Source organism: Giraffa tippelskirchi, chromosome 2 (assembly GCF_054371585.1).
Source record: "Giraffa tippelskirchi isolate mGirTip1 chromosome 2, T2T-mGirTip1v1.2.pri, whole genome shotgun sequence".
NCBI classification, from domain to species: Eukaryota; Metazoa; Chordata; class Mammalia; order Artiodactyla; family Giraffidae; genus Giraffa; species Giraffa tippelskirchi.
In genome coordinates this window covers 225807458-225828975 of record NC_137276.1, presented here as the reverse complement: position 1 = coordinate 225828975, position 21518 = coordinate 225807458, and the positions used below count along the sequence as shown (strand labels likewise).

Genomic DNA, 21518 nt, shown 5'->3' with positions numbered 1-21518 from the left:
CATTGAGTTGATGATGCCTTCCAACCATCTCATCCTCTGTCGTTCCCTTCTCCTCCCGCCTTCAATCTTTCCCAGCATCAGGGTCTTTATTTTGGAGTTGTCCAAAGATACATGGCAGCCCACTCTAGATTCTTGCCTGGGAAATTCCATGGACAGAGGAGCCTGGTGGGCTATAGTCCATGGAGTCACAAAGAGTCGGACACGACTTGGCGACTGAACCACCACCAAAGACGCACTGGTCTCTAAGAACTGGTTGTCATTCAGAATAACAATTGTATCAATAATAAATTGATACAGTTATTTAATAAATTTATTAAATAATAACAACAAATGTGAAAACTGTATAGAGCAGACAGTTTTTAATTTTAAATTCCTTAGAACTTGGAAGAATATATGTCCTTCCAATGCCCTCCGTCAGGCTTGTCCATGGGTGGTGCTATCCACGGGCTTTTCTCAGCCTTTAGTTCCTGAGTTGGAGAGAATACAGCTGTCATGGAGTTGTTAGCGGGGTGGCTGGCACCCTGACCCTCTCCCGGTTTCCAGAGAGCTTTCTGTGCCACCAGGGTGGAGGTCAGACCCTGGTCCCCTGTCCGCCTCCCCTGGGGAGGTGCTGGGCTCCACGCCCTGGTCTGTTGGAAAGGGGTGCCTGAGCTATGGGTGGACCATTGGCGCCTCAGGTCTGTGGCTTGTCTGCTGCCCGGCCGCCCGGGTCCTGGGCTGCAGGTGATGAGGTGGCTCTCCCCCAACCCGGGATCGTCGGCTCCCCCCACAGGCCCACCTTGGCCTCCGCCCAGCTGACCGGCTTCTTCGGGGCGCTCAACTCGGTCCTGAGGTACCGGGCCACCGTGCTGCAGGCCTTCAAGGACATGAACCGTCTCACCGTGAACGCCACGGTGCTGTCCACCCGGGACGTCCTTGTGCTCCTGCACAAGTGGAGCCTCGTCGAGAGAGACGTCAGGCTCCAGGAGGACCTGAGGGCCGCCGCGGAGAAGTGTCAAGTCAGGGAGCTGCTGAGTGAGTGTCCGCCCCGTGGTTCTGTCTCATCTCACACTCCCCAGGCGTGCTTGCTGCCCTCCCCACCCCAGAGCAGCTGGGGTCTTCCCCCCCACCGCTGAGCAGCATGTCCACAGCTGACGAGGCTTAGAGACAGGGCCTGTCTGTCTTCATAGCGCTCAAGGGAGATGGGGACCCGGCTCTGCTGCTCACTGTGTTCAGCTCTTATAATAGCAGTAATGACGGTCATAGGGAAACACTGAGCCGCGCCCCGAGCTCCAGGTGCTGGGGTGCATCCTATGGGAACCCAGCTCTGAGCTGTCCCCTCCTCTGCATGGATGCCCCACCCTCTGCGTCTCTGTGGGGACAGAGAAGGGGGGAACAGCAGTCTCACGCCTTTTCTCTTTTCCTCCGTGTGTACGGGTAACAGAGATGCTCAAGGATAAGAACAAGCCCGTTGCGCCAGCCCAAGCCAAAGGCCCGCGGGGCCGGAAGAGGAGACTCGGTGAGGCGGAGGAGGCGGCCAACCCCGAGCTGCCGGCATCCAGCCTGGAGGCCTGCAGGGGCCTCTTGAGGTCCATCCTCACCCACTGGGGGCCCGAGTTCCCCAGCGCCGAATCAGAGTGCCAAGACCTGGGCCCCGTGGGTGCCGCCGCCTCCCTGGTGGCCGGCTGGGTGCTGCGCTCCACAGCCGTGAGCCCACTTGGCCGGGCGGACACGGCAGGCCTCCTGGGCTGGCTCGAGAGCCACGTCCTGCCACGGCCGGCGGTGGTGGCTGAGCTCCTCGGGGACAGCGCTGTGATGAGTGGCCTCTTCCGCCTGTACAGCCAGTTCTGCGGCCCCACAGAGCCGGTGGGGCCGCAGGACCGCTTAGCTGGCCTCTTCAACGCCGTCCTGCTGCGTCTGGTGGCAGCCCGGGGCCTCGCGGGGAGCCCCTTCCAGCCGGTGCTCGAGGCCATCCACCTCTCCTCCCTGGACGCCGAGGAGGATGCGGCCACTCAAGGTAACGCAGGGGGCTGAGCTTGGAGGCTGCAGACCGCGTTGGGTGGGCTTGGGGCCAGGAGCACTTCCTGTTCTCACAGCCTACGGGCGCTGTCAGTGAAGCCTTGGGGGAGAGGACAGCCCTCAGCACGGGTCTGGGTCTGGGGAGCACGGAGAGTCAGCCCCTGGGTCCCAAGTGTGGCGGGGAGAGGGAAGCCCCACCTCTGCCTTCAGGTGAGACCTTGAGCGGCGGGGAAACAGCAGAGAGGAACGCCCTCCGGCTGGCCTTATATCCCCCTGGGGATGCTGCGTGGCTTTCTAACTTCCTACCGTTAACATTCACGCAGAGAATTAGGTTGCATCTTGTGGTCACAAGAACACACATGTGCGCGTACAGGCGCCCAAGTCACAGTTCACATGTGTGGCGTTTGCTGCTGCTGCTAAGTTGCTTCAGTCGTGTCCGACTCTTATGTGACCCTATGGACAGCCGCCCACCAGGCTCCTCTGTACACAGGATTCTCTAGGCAAGAATACTGAAGTGGGTTGCTGTTTCCTTCTCCAGCATGGCGTTTAGTGGGTGCTTGATAAAAGTGTGGGGGCTTCCCTGGTGGTGCTAGCGGTAAAGAACCTGCTTGCCAGTGCAGGAGATGTAAGAGACTTAGATTCGATCCCTGGGTAGGGAAGAACCCCTGGAGGAGGGCAGGGCAACCCGCCCCAGCATTCTTGCCTGGCGAATCCCCATGGACAAAGGAGCCCGGGGGGTGACAGCCCATGGGGTCACAAAGAGTTGGACACGGCTGAAGCGACCTAGCACGCGATAAAGGTGTGCCTGCTTGGATGAGGCAACAGCAAAGGCCATAGGAGGGCAACAGGGAGGCCGTGGGCATGTGCACATCTGGGAGGGTTGGCCCTTCACAGAGGGCTGGAGTGGGGTGGGGAAGGGGCGGGGCCACAGCCCGGCAGGTGAGCTCACCTGGTCCCAGAGGGATCCTGCTCTCTCCCCTGGCCTGTAAACCTCCCCTGGCCTGTAACCTTCTCCGCTCGCCTGTGCCCATGGCCCGCAGGCCACCCCTCCCAAACTTCAGTTGTGGTTCTTGGCCTGGGTGGGTCAGCATCAAGGAAGAGGCTTACATTCAACACACAGTCATCACGTGAGAAAAGAGAAGTTTTAAAACTTACAGGAAAGATGAACCCAGCAGTTAAGCACAGGCAGGACTAACGTGTCTGCATGCCCACGGCAGGTTGCCACCTGGGGCTGCGTGAGCCCTGGGTCACCATGCGTGGGGTGGATGGCTCATTCCCAGCTGACTGGGTTGCGTCCTAACAGCCTCGTTGTCCCTTCCTCAGCCGCCGCCGCGTTCCTGGTGTCTCTGTACATTAAGGACATCTGGCTGGGGGCCCAGCGGCCAGACACCCTCCTGAGCCACGTCCAGATGGTCCTCGATGCCGCGAAGGACTCAGAAGGGGGCGATGAGGAGGCCATCGTCCGGCTCTGCAAGGACATCGCATCCACAGTCCCCGACACTTGACCCCTGCAGCTGGCATCTCCGGCTCCAGGCTCTAGGAGTCGGGTTGAGTCAGGAGTTTCCCTGGAAGGCCTGTGAGATGGCAGGCTGTGCATGTTGACCCGCTGTTCTGACGGGAAATGTTGGCTTCATTTAGGTGACTGACACATAATAAGCTCAAGGGACCACGTATGCAGAGACGTCAGGGTTACAGTGGGCCTGGGCAGCCCTGGGCCCACGAGCCCCGGTCAGGGAAGACCCTTCCTCTGAGGTGCTCGTTGTTTCTCAGAGAAATACCTCAAATTGAGGTAACGCTAAAGTTGAAATGTCTAAAAGTATATGAGACACAGGAGCATGAAGAGAGATGTTTCAAGTTTCCATTTCATAAGAAGTCACAGCAAAGCTTTGTGTAACTTTTTGAATAAATAAACCCTTTCAGTATTGTGTTAAAGTTATTTTACTAAATGAAAGGATGTTGTACTAAATTCTTAAAGTATAAAATTATTTTGACTTCTGCTTGGAAAAGACAGCCTTACATTTTAAAAAATTCAGTTTGAAAGAGAGGACTTTGAATTTTATAACTTGTTAATAAATGTCTATTTTTGTTAGGTTTTGTGTTTCATTTTTATTGACTGAATCACAGACTATTTTTATTCTACAGAAACTTGCATTTTAGAGGTCAGGATTTGACTTTTAAGTTTCCTATATAAATTGATATTGTAGCTGACAAACACTGAATATGAAATTTCATGAATTTCATGCCAGGTAAAATTCGGTCCTGTTCATTTGAAGCTGTGCACGTAGCCTCTTGCCACGTCGGCACACAACATTCCCGGTCCGTCACCGGGGAGGTGGCTGTTTATTTACCCTAACGGCATTTATCCCCTGTAGGAGGTCATGGCAACCCATTCCAGTATTCTTGCCTGGAGAATCGCCACGGACAGAAGACCCCAGTGGGCTACAGTCTATGGGGTTGCAAAGAGTCGGACATGACTGAGCGACTAACCATCTGACGTTTATAGTTCTGGGAATGGCTTGGTTTCAGCTTAAGCATTTATACCTTTGTTTCCCTCCAGTGTTGTTCAGACTCTTTCCTGTTTTGGGGGGTTTTTTTAATATACGACTTAAGGTTCTTCCCAAGACAAGAGTAATGGTCTGTGCATTTATTCCCTTCCTACAAGTCAGGCCGATCATCTAGAAGGCAAGGAGCGTTCACTTCTCCTATTCCTTCCCCTGCAAAATACCCACAGTGGTAGTCTTAGAATATTTTGAAGCCAGAATGCTATGTTTAGATTCAGGTTGGAAAGGCTATGTGGTCCTTTCTCCCTTTGTGCATCTCTGGAGCCCATCAGTGTCCCTTCCTCCATCTTCCCTTCTAACCCACCGCCCCTGGGTCTGCCCCTGGGTCTGGCAGGCCAAGCCTGGCCCTCACCTGGCAGAATTATTTTTCAGTCACCTGGGATGGGGTGGGGTGGGGTTTGTGGGCTTCGTGGTTTGTTGCTGGCTCTAGACAATTTGCCAGGAGGAAACTTTCAGGCCCTAGAGAACTAGGTCCTTCGGGGGTCTCAGGTCATATGAAATCACAGCCAGCACGGGACCCCCCTGCCACTTGGGCTCAGGCCCTGCCTGCTGGACCTGGCTGCACCATGGAAGGTGTGGCTTGGGTCCCTTGACCACAGTCAGCGAGCCTGGCCAGGCGGGCACTGTGGGGGCATGGAGGGGAACCTGGCAGGCCTTTCAAGGGTGTCCTAAAAAAGGTACAGGTCAGCCAAGTGAACTGAGAGTCAGTTATAAAAAGAATATTGCCGAAGTACTGAGAGTCAGTTATAAAAAGACGATTGCAAAAAAAATAAAAAGACTATTGCAGAAGTAATAGCTGAAACTAAAAGGTGACATAGTAAAGATTAGTGAATATTTTTTCATCTTCATATATATTTTATTTTTCTGTCCTCCCCAACGCAAGCATAAGTGGTAAGTGCACTAAATAAAAAGGAGCAACATTTGTGCCTGTTTCCCTCAGTTAGCTGGGCCTGGTTGCCAGCCTAGGATAAATGTATACACGTGCCGCCTGGTGGAGTCATTCTTGACCTACTTGCCCGTCCTGCTACGTAAACAGGCCTTCAGAGGGCACGTGGGTTTGGGGTGTTGGTTCTCCCATCGAGAGGTTCTGTCTGCAGGGGAGGCTCACTGGGCGTGTTGCTGACGTCAGCTGGTGCCCTGTGGGTCCCCATCGAGGGCCGGTTCCCAGATGAGAGCAGGGTGGGCCCAGGGGCACTGAGGTGGAGGGGCTCTCCCATTGCAGCCACTGGACAGGGCGGGATGCTCTGGCGTCTGGTTCCTCGACCGAGCTCAGTAGAGGCTGCAGGGTCCCCCGGGGGGGCCCTGGGGTGCTGGGGCTGCCTCCAGACGCAGAGCAGGAGGTTGAGGCCAAGACTCCAGGGACATGTTGGGGGCTGCTGGGTGGCGTTGTTCCTGTGGACAGAGCAGATGAGAGAAGACGTCCAAGCCGCCCAGGGAAGAGTCCTTCCTGGGGACCTCCTGCCGCATCCTCCTGCCTGGCCAAAGCCTAAGGAGGAGGTTCTCCCCAGGCCAGAGCCTCTCTGCCAGGGGAACAGGCCCAGGGGTGGGGTGGGGTCAGCTTGGCTCACTGAGGTCACCACGGTGGAGAAATAGAAGAGACGATGAAGTGCTCCATGGTGACCTTGACCTCGGGGCTTTCCCTCTGACCCAGTGTGCCCATTCACAGCTGGTGGGCAGGGGGCCGGAGGGGGATCTGGTCGACCGTCCGTCCACCCACGTGTTTGAGTGCAGTTCATCTTGTGTCCGTGCCTCAAGCCAACTCGTATCTCAGTCAGAGACCCAGTCTCCCTGGACAGACCCTCCTGCCCAAGAGGTGCCATGGCAGTGGGCATGTCTGCCTGCCTTCGGTTTCATCAGTGACATGGGATGACATTAACAACTGCCTCGTGGCATCAGGCTGAGAGGAGACCATGAGCTGATAGGTGTCTAAGCTAGAGAACTAGTTCACACGTGGTTACAACTGTAACATGAATGAAGAAGACCAGGAACGGAAGCGCAGGGAAGCTGGGCCACTTTCCAGAGAGACTCAGACAATGCTAGCACGATCTTTTTTGTTCAATATTTTTTGTTTTGTTTCAGCGTGGGAAGAATGCCTCTTTGGGAAGCAACTCAGTATTCTCTTTCCCAAATCTAACTTAGGACCCATTTGCCCTCCCTGAGTGAAGGAGGAAACAGAACAGGCTCTATCTTGAAAGCAGGACTCCCATCTTGGGCCAGACTATGGACTTTGAGCTATTTGCCCAGTATCTATGGAAACGAAATACCAACTGGAAAACCAGGCCCCTGGAAGGAAGAGCCCCAGGACTCTCCGTTGCCTAAAGAATACCCTAATTATCTGTGCAACCGAATAGAATCATACATTCTATTATGCTTACTGGGGTATGACCACAGGCCTAGGTCCACTGTTAACTACCTAGGCTTAAGGCATATGAATCATGGGTTAACTTTGTATCTTTCTTTTCCTTTGTTCAGACCAGTTTCAGGGAATTTGGGGAAGTGAGTTTGGGCATGTACACTTAGGGTATATAAGGTTTTCACAAAAAACTGGTCAGAGTCCTTGGCTAAGGGGAGACTCTGTCTTGGGCCCGCCGGTGTAATAAACTGCACTTCACTATCTGCATTGTCCTCCTGAGTGAGTTTGTTTCCTGGAACACGTGGCTACAACATGAGCATTCCTTGTCTGTCACAAAGTCCCTGGAGAGTGTTTTGTTTAGCAAGCCACATGGCCAGTCGGGAGAAAACAGCATCATTGTTTTGCCCTGTTGTAAAATCGTAGCTCAGGAGACGGGAGAGACCCCCCAGGTGCCCACTGGACCTTGGAACCTTCCGCTGGGATGGGAGCTGACGGTCCTTAGCACAGGGCTGGCTCCAGGTCACCTCAGAAGAGAAGACAAAGGTGATTTCTTTGGTTGGTCCATCAGGTTATCTCTTGAGGGTAAAAATCTGCTTAGCTTCAATCTGAGTTCTGAAAACTGAAGGATTTCCCTGGTGGCTCAGACAGTAAAGCGTCTGCCTACAATGTGGGAGACCCGGGTTCAATCCCTGGGCTGGGAAGATCTCCTAGAGAAGGAAATGGCACCCCACTCCAGTACTCTTGCCTGGAAAATCCCATGCACAGAGGGGCCTGGTAGGCTACAGTCCATGGGGTCGCAAAGAGTCGGACTCAACTGAGCGACTTCACTTGCCTTTCAGGTTTCTTTGTTGCTCCAAAGCTGGTCCCCGCCTCCCACATGTGACTGAGGGGAGCCAGAATGACCTGGTGTGTGTAGACCTGGAGGATGAGACACTGTGGACGGGGTGGGTGGGGGACGGGGTGGGTGGGGGACGGGCTACAAGAAATAGAGACCCCCCCCTCTGCCCCTGAGGCAAGTCTATGCATCTTCAGATCCTCAGGTCCTCCGGAACCCGCCGTGGGCCCCCACCCCACCCCCAGGCACAAGGGCTGCCCTCTGGTCCTCTCAGAGGCTTGGAGGCTCCTCTTCCCTTTTTCTCAGAACAGTTCTGCTCACCTCTCCCTGCCCCCAGCTTCCTGTGCTGACTCCTGGTTCCCACTCCCCACGACTTGGTCCATAATAGGGGCCCAGCCCTCCGCCCCACCCCCGCCCCCCAGGTCTTCCTCTGGACACTTCAGTGCCTCCTGAGCCCAGCTATCCTGCCAGGCCACACATTTCCAGGAGGCAATAGCTAGCCCTCAGTCACCCTCTCTGGGTTAGTTGCCCATCCCTGGTCCAATCAGCTATGGCAGGGAGACAGGTGGCATAGAACCCTTTGGAAGCATTGTTCTTAGGACAGCAGTGGCTGTCTTGGGTAGATTAAGCCAGAGGAAAATTGAGTGTGGGAGGCCAACTGCATGAACACAGGAGAGTGAACGTCTAATGAGCTCGGCTCTAATTACTGCTTGGAACATGTGGATTGCCTCCAATTGAACCACGGATGTACACGGTAGGCATCTGACAACAGAAAGTAGCCATAGATGAGGGCCTTCACTTTCCTGGTGAACTAGTGACCTGATTGGCACAGGGTCACGTTGGCTTCATTATCTGCAGCAGCTTAACCAAGGTATATTCTATACACAATCAAGCTCAAAATGTAAAATCCAGTGATCTTTAGTATGTTCCCTGAGTTGTGAGACCATTATCACAATTGTTGAAAGAAACCCCCTACCCCTTCCTTTGCTTCTCCCCAGCCCTGGGCAACCACTAATCCTTCTGTCTCTATAAGTTTGTCTCTTCTGCAACATTTCACATCCACAGAATCGCACAATGTGTGGCCTTTGGTGTCTGGCTTCTTTCACGTAGCACAGTGTTTCTGAACTTCACCCATGTAGCATGAATCAAGGCTTTATTCCTTTTCATGGCCAAAGAGGATTCTACCTCGGACATAGTGGCTCCCTGTTTAGCCACACCCCCCCGTCCTTACCTCGTCTGTGGAGAGCCTGACCAGGACATGTAGAGAAGGATGAGGAAGAGAAAAACCACGAAAGCTGCCAGGCTCACCCAGAAGGCGATGACGATCGAATCTGTGGGCGGGGGACATACATGTCGACGTCAGTGTGACCTCACATGCCCCACGGTCCCCCTGTGCTGCGGAACGGGGACTCTGGGAGAAAGCCTTCTCAATAAGTGAGCAGTGAGAAGACTTTCCCGTCAATGATAACCTTGAGGGACTTCCCTGGTGGTTCAGTGGTTAAGAATCTGCCTTCCAGTGCTCCGTATGCACGCCTGTGTGCTGAGTCGCTTCAGTCATGTCCAACTCTGTGTGACCCCACGGACTGTAGCCCTCCAGGCTCCTCTGTCCATGGGATTCTCCAGGCAAGGATGCTGGAGTGGGTTGCCATGCCCTTCTCCAGGGGATCTTCCCAACCCAGGGGTCAAACCCGTGTTTCAGACGTCTCCTGCCTTGGCGAGCAGTTCTTTACCACTAGCACCACCCAATGCAGGGTACATGGGTACAATCCCCGGTCAGGGAATTAAGATCCCATGTGGCGCAGGGCCACCAAGCCTGCTCCAGAAGTAGAGAGTGTTGCACTACAACGAAGATCCAGCACAGCCAAAATAATAGTAACAATTAAATAATAATGATAACCTTGGGAAGGAAAGAAGCAGCAGGGACCTGGCTTTTTCCCAGAGCGACTAGTCACTGGGTCAGTTTAGGGTGATGACTGAGAGAAAAACAGTAAATGAAACTGGGTTCCCACGCCATCACCACCCCCCACCCCGGACTTGAATTTTTGGCTGCTTCTGTTGCTCGGAGAATAGGTTTTCCCTTCTTCTTTCCTCCCAGGAAGGAGAAGAAAGTGCTGTGAGCAACTTCATGTGGCAGGACAGCCTCCCCTCCCCTGTGAGGACTGCAGCCCCTCCCAGGAGCCTTCGGTGACCAGCCCAGTTGGGAACCTTTTCAAAGACCCCAAGATCCAAGACTTAGAAAAATGATATGCACCAGACAACGCTGCTAACCTGCTCCAGGGAGGGCCGGCTGTGGAGATGTTACCCAAGGCTGCCCCAGCCAGCCTGCTGGAGGTGAAAAGAGGTGGTCCCTCTCTTTTTGGGGCACAGGGCCAGCTGGGGAGCAGTGGCAGGAGGAAAAAGCACCATTGCAGCCACCACTCTGGCTGTATCAGTGGCTCGAGGTGAAAAGACACAGGAAAAACAGGAAGGATGCTCAACCTCTTCTGGGCCCTGGTAGAACCTGGTGGAACCTGGCAGTTTGGGAGGTACCTTTACCCGGGGCTCCAGGTCAAAACATTCAGCAAGTTGCTAGGGAACTGTAGGGATGTGTTTGTTTCTCTTGTTTGTTTCTATGGCTCTGGACACAGAGTTATTGTTGTTTTGGTCGCTAAGTCGTGTCAACTCTGTGTGACTCCATGGACTGTAGCCCGCCAGGCTCCTCTGTTCATGGGATTTCCCAGGCAAGAATACTGGAGTGGGTTGCCATTTCCTTCTCCAGGGAATCTTCCTGACGCATGGATTGAACCCACATCTCCTGCACTGCAGGCAGATTCTTTACCACTGAGCCACCAGGGAAGCATACTGGCTTCATAATTAGCGTCAGCAAGTATCTTATTCCAGACACACTCATGCCCCCAGAACAAGATGCCCCAGACTGGGATATGCTAGGCACCTATATGTGTGACCCAAGGCAGCCACTGAAGGATGGTAATCAACAGGCATGCCTATGCAAATCAGGCTTTGCTGGGGGCTGTTAAGGATTCCGAGGAGGCCAACCTCGCCTACCAGAAATCGCTGACTCCCTCTGGGATTCTGCATCTGTCCACCAGCATCCTCCTCAACACTCCTGCTACACCATCAGCACTAGTCCTGCCCTGCCTTCTGTTGGGTTCTGTTCAAACAAAAGAAATTTCTGCGATGTAGTCAGGTGAAAAGGTGCTAATAAATGGATAAACAAATGAACATATAACTGATTGAATGAATGATTAGAGATGTCTGAGTCATTTGTGGGGTAAATAATAGTCATTGAGTAAAATTGTTACCTCTGCCCTCTATGACCCAAGACAGCTAGAGGGAGCAATTAAAACCTTAAAAGAGTTGATTTTAAATCTAAAAGTGTCAAAAACAGGTAATAAGGAAAAGATGCAGTACGGGCAAAAGGCATCATGGACTCCACCACCTTGAAATGTATCAGCGAGTTGGCACTCACGCTGCAGAGAGGCAAGGACAGCAAAGCCCTCCAGGCTGACTCACATTCTCTCTGCTTTCTGTCCCTGATCTGAGAAATGGCTGGCCTGCCCTGGAGCATCACACTGTTAAAGGGGATGCACAGGCTCCTGGGAAATAGGAAATGAGGTTGCTGCTGTCTGTACTAAGCTTCTTTTTTAATTTTTAAAAATCCACGATCTGGGATAAGAAATCTACAAAACGAGCCTGGAACATCTTGTCTTCCAGAAAGCAAAAATGCTATAAAAACCCAAACAAAGCAAATTCCTAATATAGCCAAATGTTGTGTTAGTTTCAGGTATACAGCAAAGTGAATTCATCTCTCTCTCTATATATATATACTTATATACATACATACATACATACATATACACATGGCTTCTCTGGTGGCTCAGGTGGTAAAGAATCTGCCTGCAATGCCGGAGACCTGGGTTTGATCCCTGGGTTGGGAAGATCCCTTGGAGAAGGGAATGGCTACGCACTCCAGTATTCTTGCCTGGAGAATTCCATGGACAGAGGAGCCTGGCGGGCTGCAGTCCATGGGGTCACAAAGAGTCAGACCCGATATACACTCTTTCTTAAATTCTTTTTCTATATAGGCCATTACAGAGTATTGAGTAGATTTCCCTGTGCTGTACAGTAGGTCCTTATTAGTTTTCTATTTTATGTATAGTAGTGTGTATATGTCAATCAAAAGAAGCCTCTGACTTTCAAAGTGTTCCTTGCCTGCTCACTGTGTATTATTCCCCAGAACCTGCTTTAATTCAACTCTGTCCTAAACAGTCACAATTTATTGTCTAAGCCTCAAAGTATAAGAGTATATATGTTCTCAGGAAATTTGGTTTGGGAGTTCTATTGTTTAAGGAAGTTTCAGATTTCTGCAGACACTAATGCTTTTTTTCTTTCATAAAAAAAAAAAATGCAGGATTTGAGGTCTTTGGTACCTAGATAAGTTCCATCAGAGCCTCTAAGAAAACAGCGTCAGAAACTGAGCAGTTGAGACGCCCTTTCCCCCTCTCCCAGGCTCACTCTGTCTGTCCTAGCCCTTGGTCATTATCTCCAGATGCTGAGCAGGAAATGAGATGATACCTCTTCCAGAGCACAGAGTCTTCAGAGAAGAGAAATTTTAATTTTGTCAGACCAAAAGAGCGAACAGTAGACACTAGCCGCTTCCTGCACTGCATTCTCTTTCATCATGTGCTTTCGAAAAAGGCAGCCAAGAAAATAGGGTTTTTTCCTCTCCCTCCTGAAGGGTCAGCCTAAGTGCGTGAAGAGAACATTTTGTTACAAGGGCAAGAGCTGTCTTTCTCCAGGGTGGGAAATGTTTCAACAGCCGTGAGCTTGTCTTTACAACAACGAGCACCAGACTGGCTTGACAATGAAACTGGTTCAAGTCATGGAAAACTCCCCTTCCCTTCCCTCTTCTCTAGAGTCCCAGGAGCAAGTTAACTGCAAGATTTTTCCCTTCCTGGGGGATAATAATGGGGTTAAGAGCCTAGACCCTGGAGGAGGTTGATTTTGAGTTCAAATTCTGACTTGACTATTTCCTAGCTTTGTGATCTCAAGCAATCTGAGATTTTTACATCTCTAAATCTGTTTCCTCATCGGTTAAATGGGGAAAATAGCACGTGTTATATAGGCTGTTATGCAAATTAAATAAAGTAATATGCATACGCAATGCTCATAGCAGGATTTCCTCATTTAATGGTTGTGAAATGATCTGTACATAGAATTAAAATTATTATTTCTGTTAAGAGGGTTTTGTGGCAAGTGATATCGCTGATTCCTTCAAGCACCCTAAAACGTAAGCTACGAGTAAAGGTAATTGTTCTTGTCAATCCTTCACCTGCTTTCATAGTAATAGAACCACTCCTATAGCTAGGCACATGGCTGCCTGAGATAAAGACTGTATTTCCCAGCCTCCCTTTCAGTTAGTATGGTCATGTGACAAGGTTCTGGCCAATGAGATGTGAATGGAGCATTTGCAGGACGGCTTCTAGGAGTTCTGCAGAGATGGCTAGATTTCTAACATATGCATCCCTTCGTATTCCCTTACTCCATTTTGTTGCCCAGAACATGGATGTGATGGCTATAGCCAGGATTGGAACATGATGGTGAGGACACATCCCAGGGATGGCAGAGGTGTGAGCTGAAACAAAACCAGTCCTTGAAGACTTCATGGAGCTGACCTACCACCCTGCCCTGCAAACTTATATATGAGAGAGAAATCAAAGTCTGTTTTATCTGGTACTCCAATAATGTAACCAATTTTCTCCATTGAATCTGTACAAAAGTCAATAAATGACTTCTTAAATGAGCATACCAAAACTGACAATTCCAAATAAATGCTGACCTTCAAAATAATCATCCTCTCTCTACTGCAGTGGTGGTGGTGGTTTGGTCACTAAGTCGTGTCTGACTCTTGCCTTCACCATGGGCTGGAGCCTGCTGGGCTCCTCTGTGCATGGGATTCTCCAGGCAAGAATACTGGAGTGGGTTGCCATTTCCTTCTCCAGGGGATCTTCCTGACCCAGAAATTGAACTCAGGTCTCCTGCATTGCAGGCAGATTCTTTACCGACTGAGCTACGAGGGAAGTCCTCTCTATTGTAGAGTCATGTAAATTTTCCTAAAATACCTATGTTGATCAAACATTTATAAATTCTTCTGTTGGAATTACCTTCAAGGATACACACACACATACACACACACACACACCAATTTTACTACTTTATGAGATCATATCTTATTTTCAATACCCAACTGGTACCAATCAGCTTAATTTCATTCAACTGACTGGTTTCTGGGTGATTCTAAACTGTTTCCCAGAAACAAATCCACCCTCCAAAGAAATACATAATGTATTACTGTGGACATTTCATAGAATGTGTCAGGGCCACCAAAGTCAGTTCCAAAGGATGAGTCCCAAGCAGGTTTTGAGGAAGGACAGACTCACTCCCGGAGAAGGCAATGGCAGCCCGCTCCAGTCCTCTTGCCTGGAAAATCCCATGGACGGAGGAGCCTGGTAGGCTGCAGTCCATGGGGTCGCTATGAGTCAGACACAACTGACCGACTTCACTTTCACTTTCACTTTCATGCATTGGAGAAGGAAATGGCAACCCACTCCAGTGTTCTTGCCTGGAGAATCCCGGGGACAGGGGAGCCTGGTGGGCTGCCGTCTATGGGGTCGCACAGAGTTGGACACAACTGAAGCGACTTAGCAGCAGCAGCAGCAGACTCATTCAAGTGTGGCAGCTCCACACGGGACTAGCTTGATGGAAAATTTGTTCCAAGATTACATTCTCAATCTTTGTTTAAAAATCGCTTTCACCGCTTATGCTGTATCCATGGCACTGACTATCTACAGAAGACTTAGACATCATAATAAAAGTTGTAGGACTTCCCTGGTGGTCCAGTGGTTAAGGATCCACCTTCTAATGCAAGGGATGTGCACTGGATCCCTGGTTGGGGAACTAAGATCCCACATACTTGCAGGGCAAGTAAGCCCACTGAAACTAGAGAGCCTTGGTGCTCTGGAACCCATGCTCCTCAACAAGAGAAGCCCAGTTGCGTGCTGCAACTAAGCGCCACAACAAAGACCCAGCACAACCAAAAACAGAAAAAAGAAAAAGTTGTAACCTGAACTTGTTTGCTGTGACTGAAAGAGATGAATAGCATCATTGACTCAATGGACATGAGTTTGAGCAAACTCTCAAAGTGAAGATAGAGATAGTGAAGTCCATGGGGCCGCAAAGAGTCGGACACGACTGAGCAACTGAACAACAACAATGACCTGAATGTGATCGCTCTGACCGGAAGAGAAGATTTATATATATATATAGGTCCTTCATTCAGTCTTTACACTAAAGTCTATTCAGTGTGTTCAGAAGAAATTGGTTAGTGATTGTTCAGAAGAGATTTGTTAGTGACGTGTTTTTGTTCTTCTTCTCTCAGCTGTTGGAGAAGCACATGAACAGACTGCCTTATTATTGAAGCTGCCAGAGGCAATGCCTCAGCAGAAGTCGGTGTGGGCTATGACAAACTCTTTCTAACTGGTAATTAAAGGAAGAAGACATACTGAGCTAAGAGGTAACTAATACAGCAGTAAGGCCAGGCACCACCCAGGGGAAATCAATCCACCTCGATACTCCCTACAAGGGAGCATTCAACCAGTATTGGGAGACTCATCATGTTAACATTATCTGTATTGTCACTGTAAGATGGGAATATGGGGTTGTCTTTTTTTTCTCCAGAGCTTAGCCTCTGAAAAGGAAACAGAATCAAACGTGGAATCAGTATTTTCAGGCAGGGTCTCAGGAGACAGATTCCTGGTTTTCACCTTTTTGACAGTATTGGGGAGATTCTTAGCATTTCCTTGAAAGAGAAGCCATGTCTGAAAATCACATGGGTGACAGTCTTTGAGAAGTCCCTGTAACAGAATCACACACCAGATTTCAAGCCTTCCCTGGGGAAGGGCAACCCACAGCCTTCAACTCAGCTTTGAAGGCTCATAAAAATGTGTCTACATCCTGAGATATTTCCAATTATCCATCCAACCATGACGGAATAAATTCCACTGTCTAGGCATGAACACAAAAATCTTAAAATCCTTCTTGCTTGTTAGGTTAACACATGAACTCGGGTATTTTTCCCTTCTATTTTTGTCTGTTTCTCTACTTGACATAAGTCGAACGCAGTCTGGCTTTCACCATGTCAGCCCGCTGCCCCAGGCGACCTTCTAGTGAGGCAATCTGAGGGAAAGCTTTGCCTCTCTGTCTCTGCCTAAAGCATTCCTAGCATCTTTCTGTCTTTTATGTGCACAGACCTGGGGTGTGATGGTTTGTGATTTGTTTGACTGGGATGGAGAGTCAACCCAGAGAAACTGGCAAGGAGAGAAAGTAGCATTTGTCAGCAACGGAGGTCACCTGCTTTCTGTGGTTGACCTCTGCCCAGGCTCACCTGGACTCGCACCTACCTTACTCTACCCTCAAAGCCAAGTAACAGAGCATCCCTGAGACAGCCTGATGCTGCTTTCTGCTGATCATCACAAGAAACAAAAGTGATACAGTGATACGGGAGCACAGACTTTGGATGAAGGAGATTTCTGGTTTTGCGTGACTAAGCATGCCTGTAGTGACACAACCATCATTCATGTATCCCATCTCCTGTTGATGGATATTAGGCCGTTTCCGATTTCTGACTGTCAGACACAGGGCTGCAGCGAACGCTGAAACACATGCATCCTGGTGGACAAATGCAAGCAGTTCCCTAGGTGGACACCAGGAAGGGGATTCTGCCTGATGCCCTGTGAATATCTGTCACTTCTTTGGTTCTTGCCAAGCTGCTCTCCCAAATGATGGACTCAAGTTTCATCCCGTCAGCTGCATTTAGCGGTACTAATTGCTGTCCTTCCTACCCCGACACTTCAAAGATCAGCCTTCTAACTCGCGCTGAGTGAGCGGTTGTGAAATGACACCTACTTGTTCTTTCCCAGGAGATTTCCCTGGTGACACTGAGCATTTTCTCCTGTTCCTCGGCCCTTTGAGCTTCTTCTGTTACTGTCTTTTCATATCAATTGCTCGTATTTTTTTTTTTTCCCTGTTGATGGATGGGTTGTGTTGACTTATGAAATAATAAAGCGGTTTCCATTTTAAGAGAAAAAGAGAGTTTCCAAAAGTAGCTCCCCCAAATACATTCCTGGAATCTGCCAGGCACTCCTCTGCTTTAGAGCCTTTGCCCTTGGTGTTCCTAAAAGGTTCCTTCCCAAGATGCCGTTAAGACTTAATCTCTCACCTCTTCACAGGTCACAGATGAGGCCTTCACCAGACTTCTTCCACCCTCGGGCCCCAGCCCTCCTAACCACCTTTCCCATTTGACTTTTCTTTGGAGCACATCTTGCCATCTGCCATATTTTTCTTGTTAACGGTGAAATGAAAAGACTGCCTCCAATTTTTTGTTTTATTTTTGGCTGTGCCGCATGGCATGCAGGATCTGAGTTCCCCAGGGATTGAACCCCTTCCCCCTGCCCTGAGAGCACAAGGTCTGAACCACTGGACCTCCAGGGAAGTCCTCTGCCTCCAGTTTTTAACCCTTCTTGCACTAGAACCCATATAATTCCCTCCTGAATCTGTCCTGGCCTTCCTAACTTACTTGCCCAAGACACACAGCTAGTAAGCGGCAGAGTTCAGATGCAAACTACAGCCAACAGGCTTAAGAGTCCATGTACTTAGACTGGACAGAGTCACTGGCTCATGGCTGGTTACCCAGAAAAAAAAAAAGAAACAAGACAATTAACCTATTCAAGGTGCAAGCACCCCGGGAAGGTGGGGGGGGGGGATGGGGAGTTTTGCCTAGCCCCAAATTTCTTTCCCAGAGGCAATAGAAATTAAAATCCGGTAAGACATGAAGTCTGGGATATGTGAAACATAAACAGGAATAAACGAGCCCATAAAAACACCTCTCTCTGTGTATATCAAAGATTCCTGATATCTAGGACTTGGGTATAAAATGGTATTTGGCAGCCTTTGTGATAAATTTAGAATTAACTTTCTAAGACACTTTTGTGACACTGTATCTTTCTAAGATACTTTTGAGACAGAATATTCTTTTAAGATGGATTTCCTTTTTTCTTAATAAATGAGACTTAAAACTTTATTTATTTATTTGTTTGTTTATTTCTGGCCATACCACATGGCTTATGGGATCTTATTAGTTCCCTGACCAGGAATTGAACCCTGGACCCTGGGCAGTGAAAGCACCCAGTTCCAACCACTGGACCACCAGGGAATTCCCTTAAAATGTATTTCTTGATAGCATTTAATGTATTTGTTTGGAGTTCCAGTAAGCTGGGTGGGTTTCTTCAAGTTGTAGATATCATGTTTTCTATGGCCTGTATGTAGATATGGGAGAGTTATTTAGCCAGTCCCCTGAGATGTATAACTTGAATACTTTCTATAAAAATACCAATCGACACTTACTTTTCATGGGAGGGACACAGAGCCTGGCCTCTCCCTGGGAATGTCAAAAGTCCTCAAAATCTAGGTTGTCTGGGGTGGGGGCAGGGACTGGTCTCTCTGGCCAGATTCCTCACTGAAATAATCGTTACTGGGTTTGGGAGTTTGAGAAAGAACTTATTGGACCTCATGTCTAGCTTTGAACTGTGGTGCTGGAGAAGACTCTTGAGAGTCCCTTGGACAGCAACGAGATCCAACCAGTCCATCCTAAAGGAAATCAATCCTGGGTGTTCATTGGAAGGACTGATGCTGAAGCTGAAACTCCAATACTTTGGCCACCTGATGCGAAGAGCTGACTCATTTGAAAAGACCTTGATGCTGGGAAAGACTGAGGGCAGGAGGAGAAGGGGACGACAGAGGATGAGATAGTTGGATGGCATCACTGACTCCATGGACTTGAGTTTGGGTAAACTCCCGGAGTTGTTGATGGACAGGGAGGCCTGGCGTGCTGCAGTCCATGGGGTTGCAGAGTCGGACACAACTGAACTGAACTGAACTGAACTAGCTCCCCAGGTTGTAAATGTCCAACTCTAGTTCAAAGTGCAAAAAAAAAAAGAACATCTCAAACCTCACACACAATTTAGAGAACACCATCTGTTTTCCCCAGAAACGCAAGTTGTCTATGGGTAAGGGGTGGGGGGCAGAGATTGAGACGGTGTTTTCTAAGCTTCTAAAGTTGCAAATAGTCCCCCCACACAAAGCAGCAGGGATTAGCTTTAGAGCCCAGGTGATGAGTGAGATGTCAGAAGCTGAGCTAGAATTTTATTTAATTTGTGTTCATTTTAAAAAGTCCTTCCTGAATGCAGATCTATATGTTGTCCAGGTCAGCATGGATCTTGAAATTCTGAACTTTTGATAATATCTGTGAGTGAGCTTTTATTTAAAATCTGCCACTTTCTATTAGTATATGTCTTCCTTATTGTGAGTTGTATGTGAAAAAATTCTGCATTTTCATTTCATGGTCATATACCTCGAATCAGAAAGCATACACCAAACCTATTGACACCCCCCCCCCAAAGTTTTGCTACAGTGTCATGGATACAGGAAGTCCTCAGCAAACATGAAACAGAAGTCCTCCACTTCTGGAAGGTGGATATGGCACAGGAAACATGAACACTTCCTAATCAGACCTTCTATAGGACTTTCCCCAAGGGCCCTGCCAGGGATCTACCTCCTTTTATTAAATATTACCATCCATGGGTTTGGGTAAACTCCGGGAGTTGGTGATGGACAGGGAGGCCTGGCATGCTGCAATTCATGGGGTCGCAAAGAGTCAGACACGACTGAGTGACTGAACTGAACCATCCAAATGAATTTCAGTTTTGAGCTGGTTTGTAACAGATTATGTTTCTTTTCATTTGGGAAGCATCCTGTTCCTTCTAAGGACGGCATTTATTTTTGACAGACATAGTATGTGATTATAGTGAAATACAATTGAAGTCCCTGAAACCCAAGGGACTTCAGGAAAGGCAGCGAGGACAGGTTCCCGGAACTTTGTATTTGTTTTGGTTTTTACGCTTATTTCCTCAGCTGACTTGTTATCTTGTCTGAGTAACTAGAATAATCAGAGAAGATTATTGACAAACTACCGCGTTACTCCAGAGATAAAGACTGGGCAGGTTAAGATGAGGAAAAGGATGTTAACTTGTCTGGTGGTCCTTCCTGAGACCATGAAGATGAAGCATCGCTGGGTATTTTAATAAGAATTAATAAGTCACACATCTTAGAAGCGGACACAGTAGCTCTCTCCCACATCTTCATGGAGACAACAGAAAACTCAAAATCTACAGTGTGAAGAAACTCATCTAGCTTATTGGACCCCTAGACAAATATAACTCTATTGAGAAATCTATCTTACCAGTGTAGTCTGCTCCCAAAGTGTCTTAGTTTCTCAGGAGGCTAGTTTCCAACTTATTACAGACGATAATAGATACACCCTCCATTCCCTTCTATCTGTGAGTTCTGAGTCTCATTCTGGCTTTCCCATGATATCTGTTGGGATTCATAAGTGAATGGAGAAAAGTCATTTGCACCAACCCCCAGCCTCCGATCGGCCAGCTTCCCCAGTTCAGGACTCACGTTTGTTGGCTCTCAGCTTCTTCTCATCCACGGGCATGAGGTCTAAGTAGTCCAGGTAGTATTCGTAGCTGTAATATGGGGCAGAGGTGTTGGTTCTGTTGGCCATGGCTGCGTCGCTGGCCAGTGGCCCTTCCAGAGCTGCTCCGAGCTTGCCTAGGAGATGGCCCCGATGATTTGTGTAAAATCATCCAAGTATGTCTGTGGGTCTGCAGGCTCAAGGCCTGCCCACTTATCAGAGCCGTGGGGCTGGAAGGAAGGTCAGGGGGGTGGTGTGCCTGACATCTTCAGAGTTCGAGTAGAGCGATCCATCCTGCCTGGCTTGATGCAGCTCCAAAACAAACAGAGCTACAAGGCGGGAGCCTGAGGTCCCTGTGCAAGTCTTGGTTGGCCCTCAGCATCCGGACAAGAAAACAGATCCCCCTGGGGACCCTCAAAAGACAAGATGTGGACTAAGACTAGAAAGGACAACCACTTTGGGCCCTAAGTAATTAATCGAACCAAATCATGAGCCTGGCACTGCCCTTGACTTGCATTAAGGCAGCTCTTAGTGCTGTTAAGCAAGCAGCAAATCACTGGCCTAGATTCCTTATCTGAGGGCGGAACCTGAGTGATGTCAGCCTTGAACTTGCAACCTCTCTCATGGACACATCATCACTTTATCAAACTCAAAGAACACCCTGCTCCAATAGAGTGCATGTCCCAGGTTTCATATGCTCTCCCAAGAACCAAGCAATCAGTTCCCTCTGTTCAGACTAGGGAAGCTGTTTTCCAGGTCAAGAACCCGCATGGATTGTGTTCTTGGGAAATAGGGCCCCAGGGTTCACCAGTCCTTGGCTGATGACAAACGTGACAAGTATTCATCTGGTCAGGGCCTGACTCCAAGTTGTACACTCACTTTTCTAAGAGCAGAGATGCAAGCAAGAGGAGCATTCCAAGTACTGGAAATGAGCAGGACTAAATGTGAGAAGCTCCCTAAAATTTAGCCTTTGAGAATTAGCGATGAAATCAAAACACACACCGTCATGGGGACTTTCTCTCCAAGGTCCTGACTTTCTAGTCTTGACTTAGGTCTACACTGACAGAGGAAAGCTGGGCATTGATGGTGTAGACAGTGAACCCATATAAATTCAGGTCCCCTACAAAGGTCCATCTAGTCAAAATGAAGGTTTTTCCAGTAGTTATGTATGGATGTGAG

General features: G+C 49.2%; 2 protein-coding genes across 2 annotated transcripts in view; one reads left to right on the top strand and one right to left on the bottom strand.

Moving 5' to 3' along the window:
• The window catches only part of URB1 (URB1 ribosome biogenesis factor), a 72571-nt gene extending 68484 nt beyond the window's left edge, over window positions 1-4087 (top strand). Inside the window, exons 37-39 of the mRNA XM_081558344.1 lie at window positions 773-1014; window positions 1424-1996; window positions 3322-4087. Of these exons, the coding sequence (XP_081414470.1) occupies window positions 773-1014; window positions 1424-1996; window positions 3322-3503 (997 nt within the window). The 3' untranslated portion in view covers window positions 3504-4087. The remainder of the gene's footprint in view (window positions 1-772; window positions 1015-1423; window positions 1997-3321) is intronic.
• Window positions 4088-5393: 1306 nt separating this feature from the next.
• MRAP (melanocortin 2 receptor accessory protein) lies at window positions 5394-20907 on the bottom strand. The gene is made up of 3 exons (XM_081558360.1): window positions 20324-20907; window positions 8979-9078; window positions 5394-5951 (listed from the first exon to the last, which is right to left on the bottom strand). The coding sequence occupies exons 1-3, from the start codon at window positions 20427-20429 to the stop codon at window positions 5600-5602; spliced, it is 558 nt and encodes a 185-aa protein (XP_081414486.1). The 5' UTR covers window positions 20430-20907; the 3' UTR covers window positions 5394-5599.
• Between the last annotated feature and the right edge of the window lie 611 nt (window positions 20908-21518).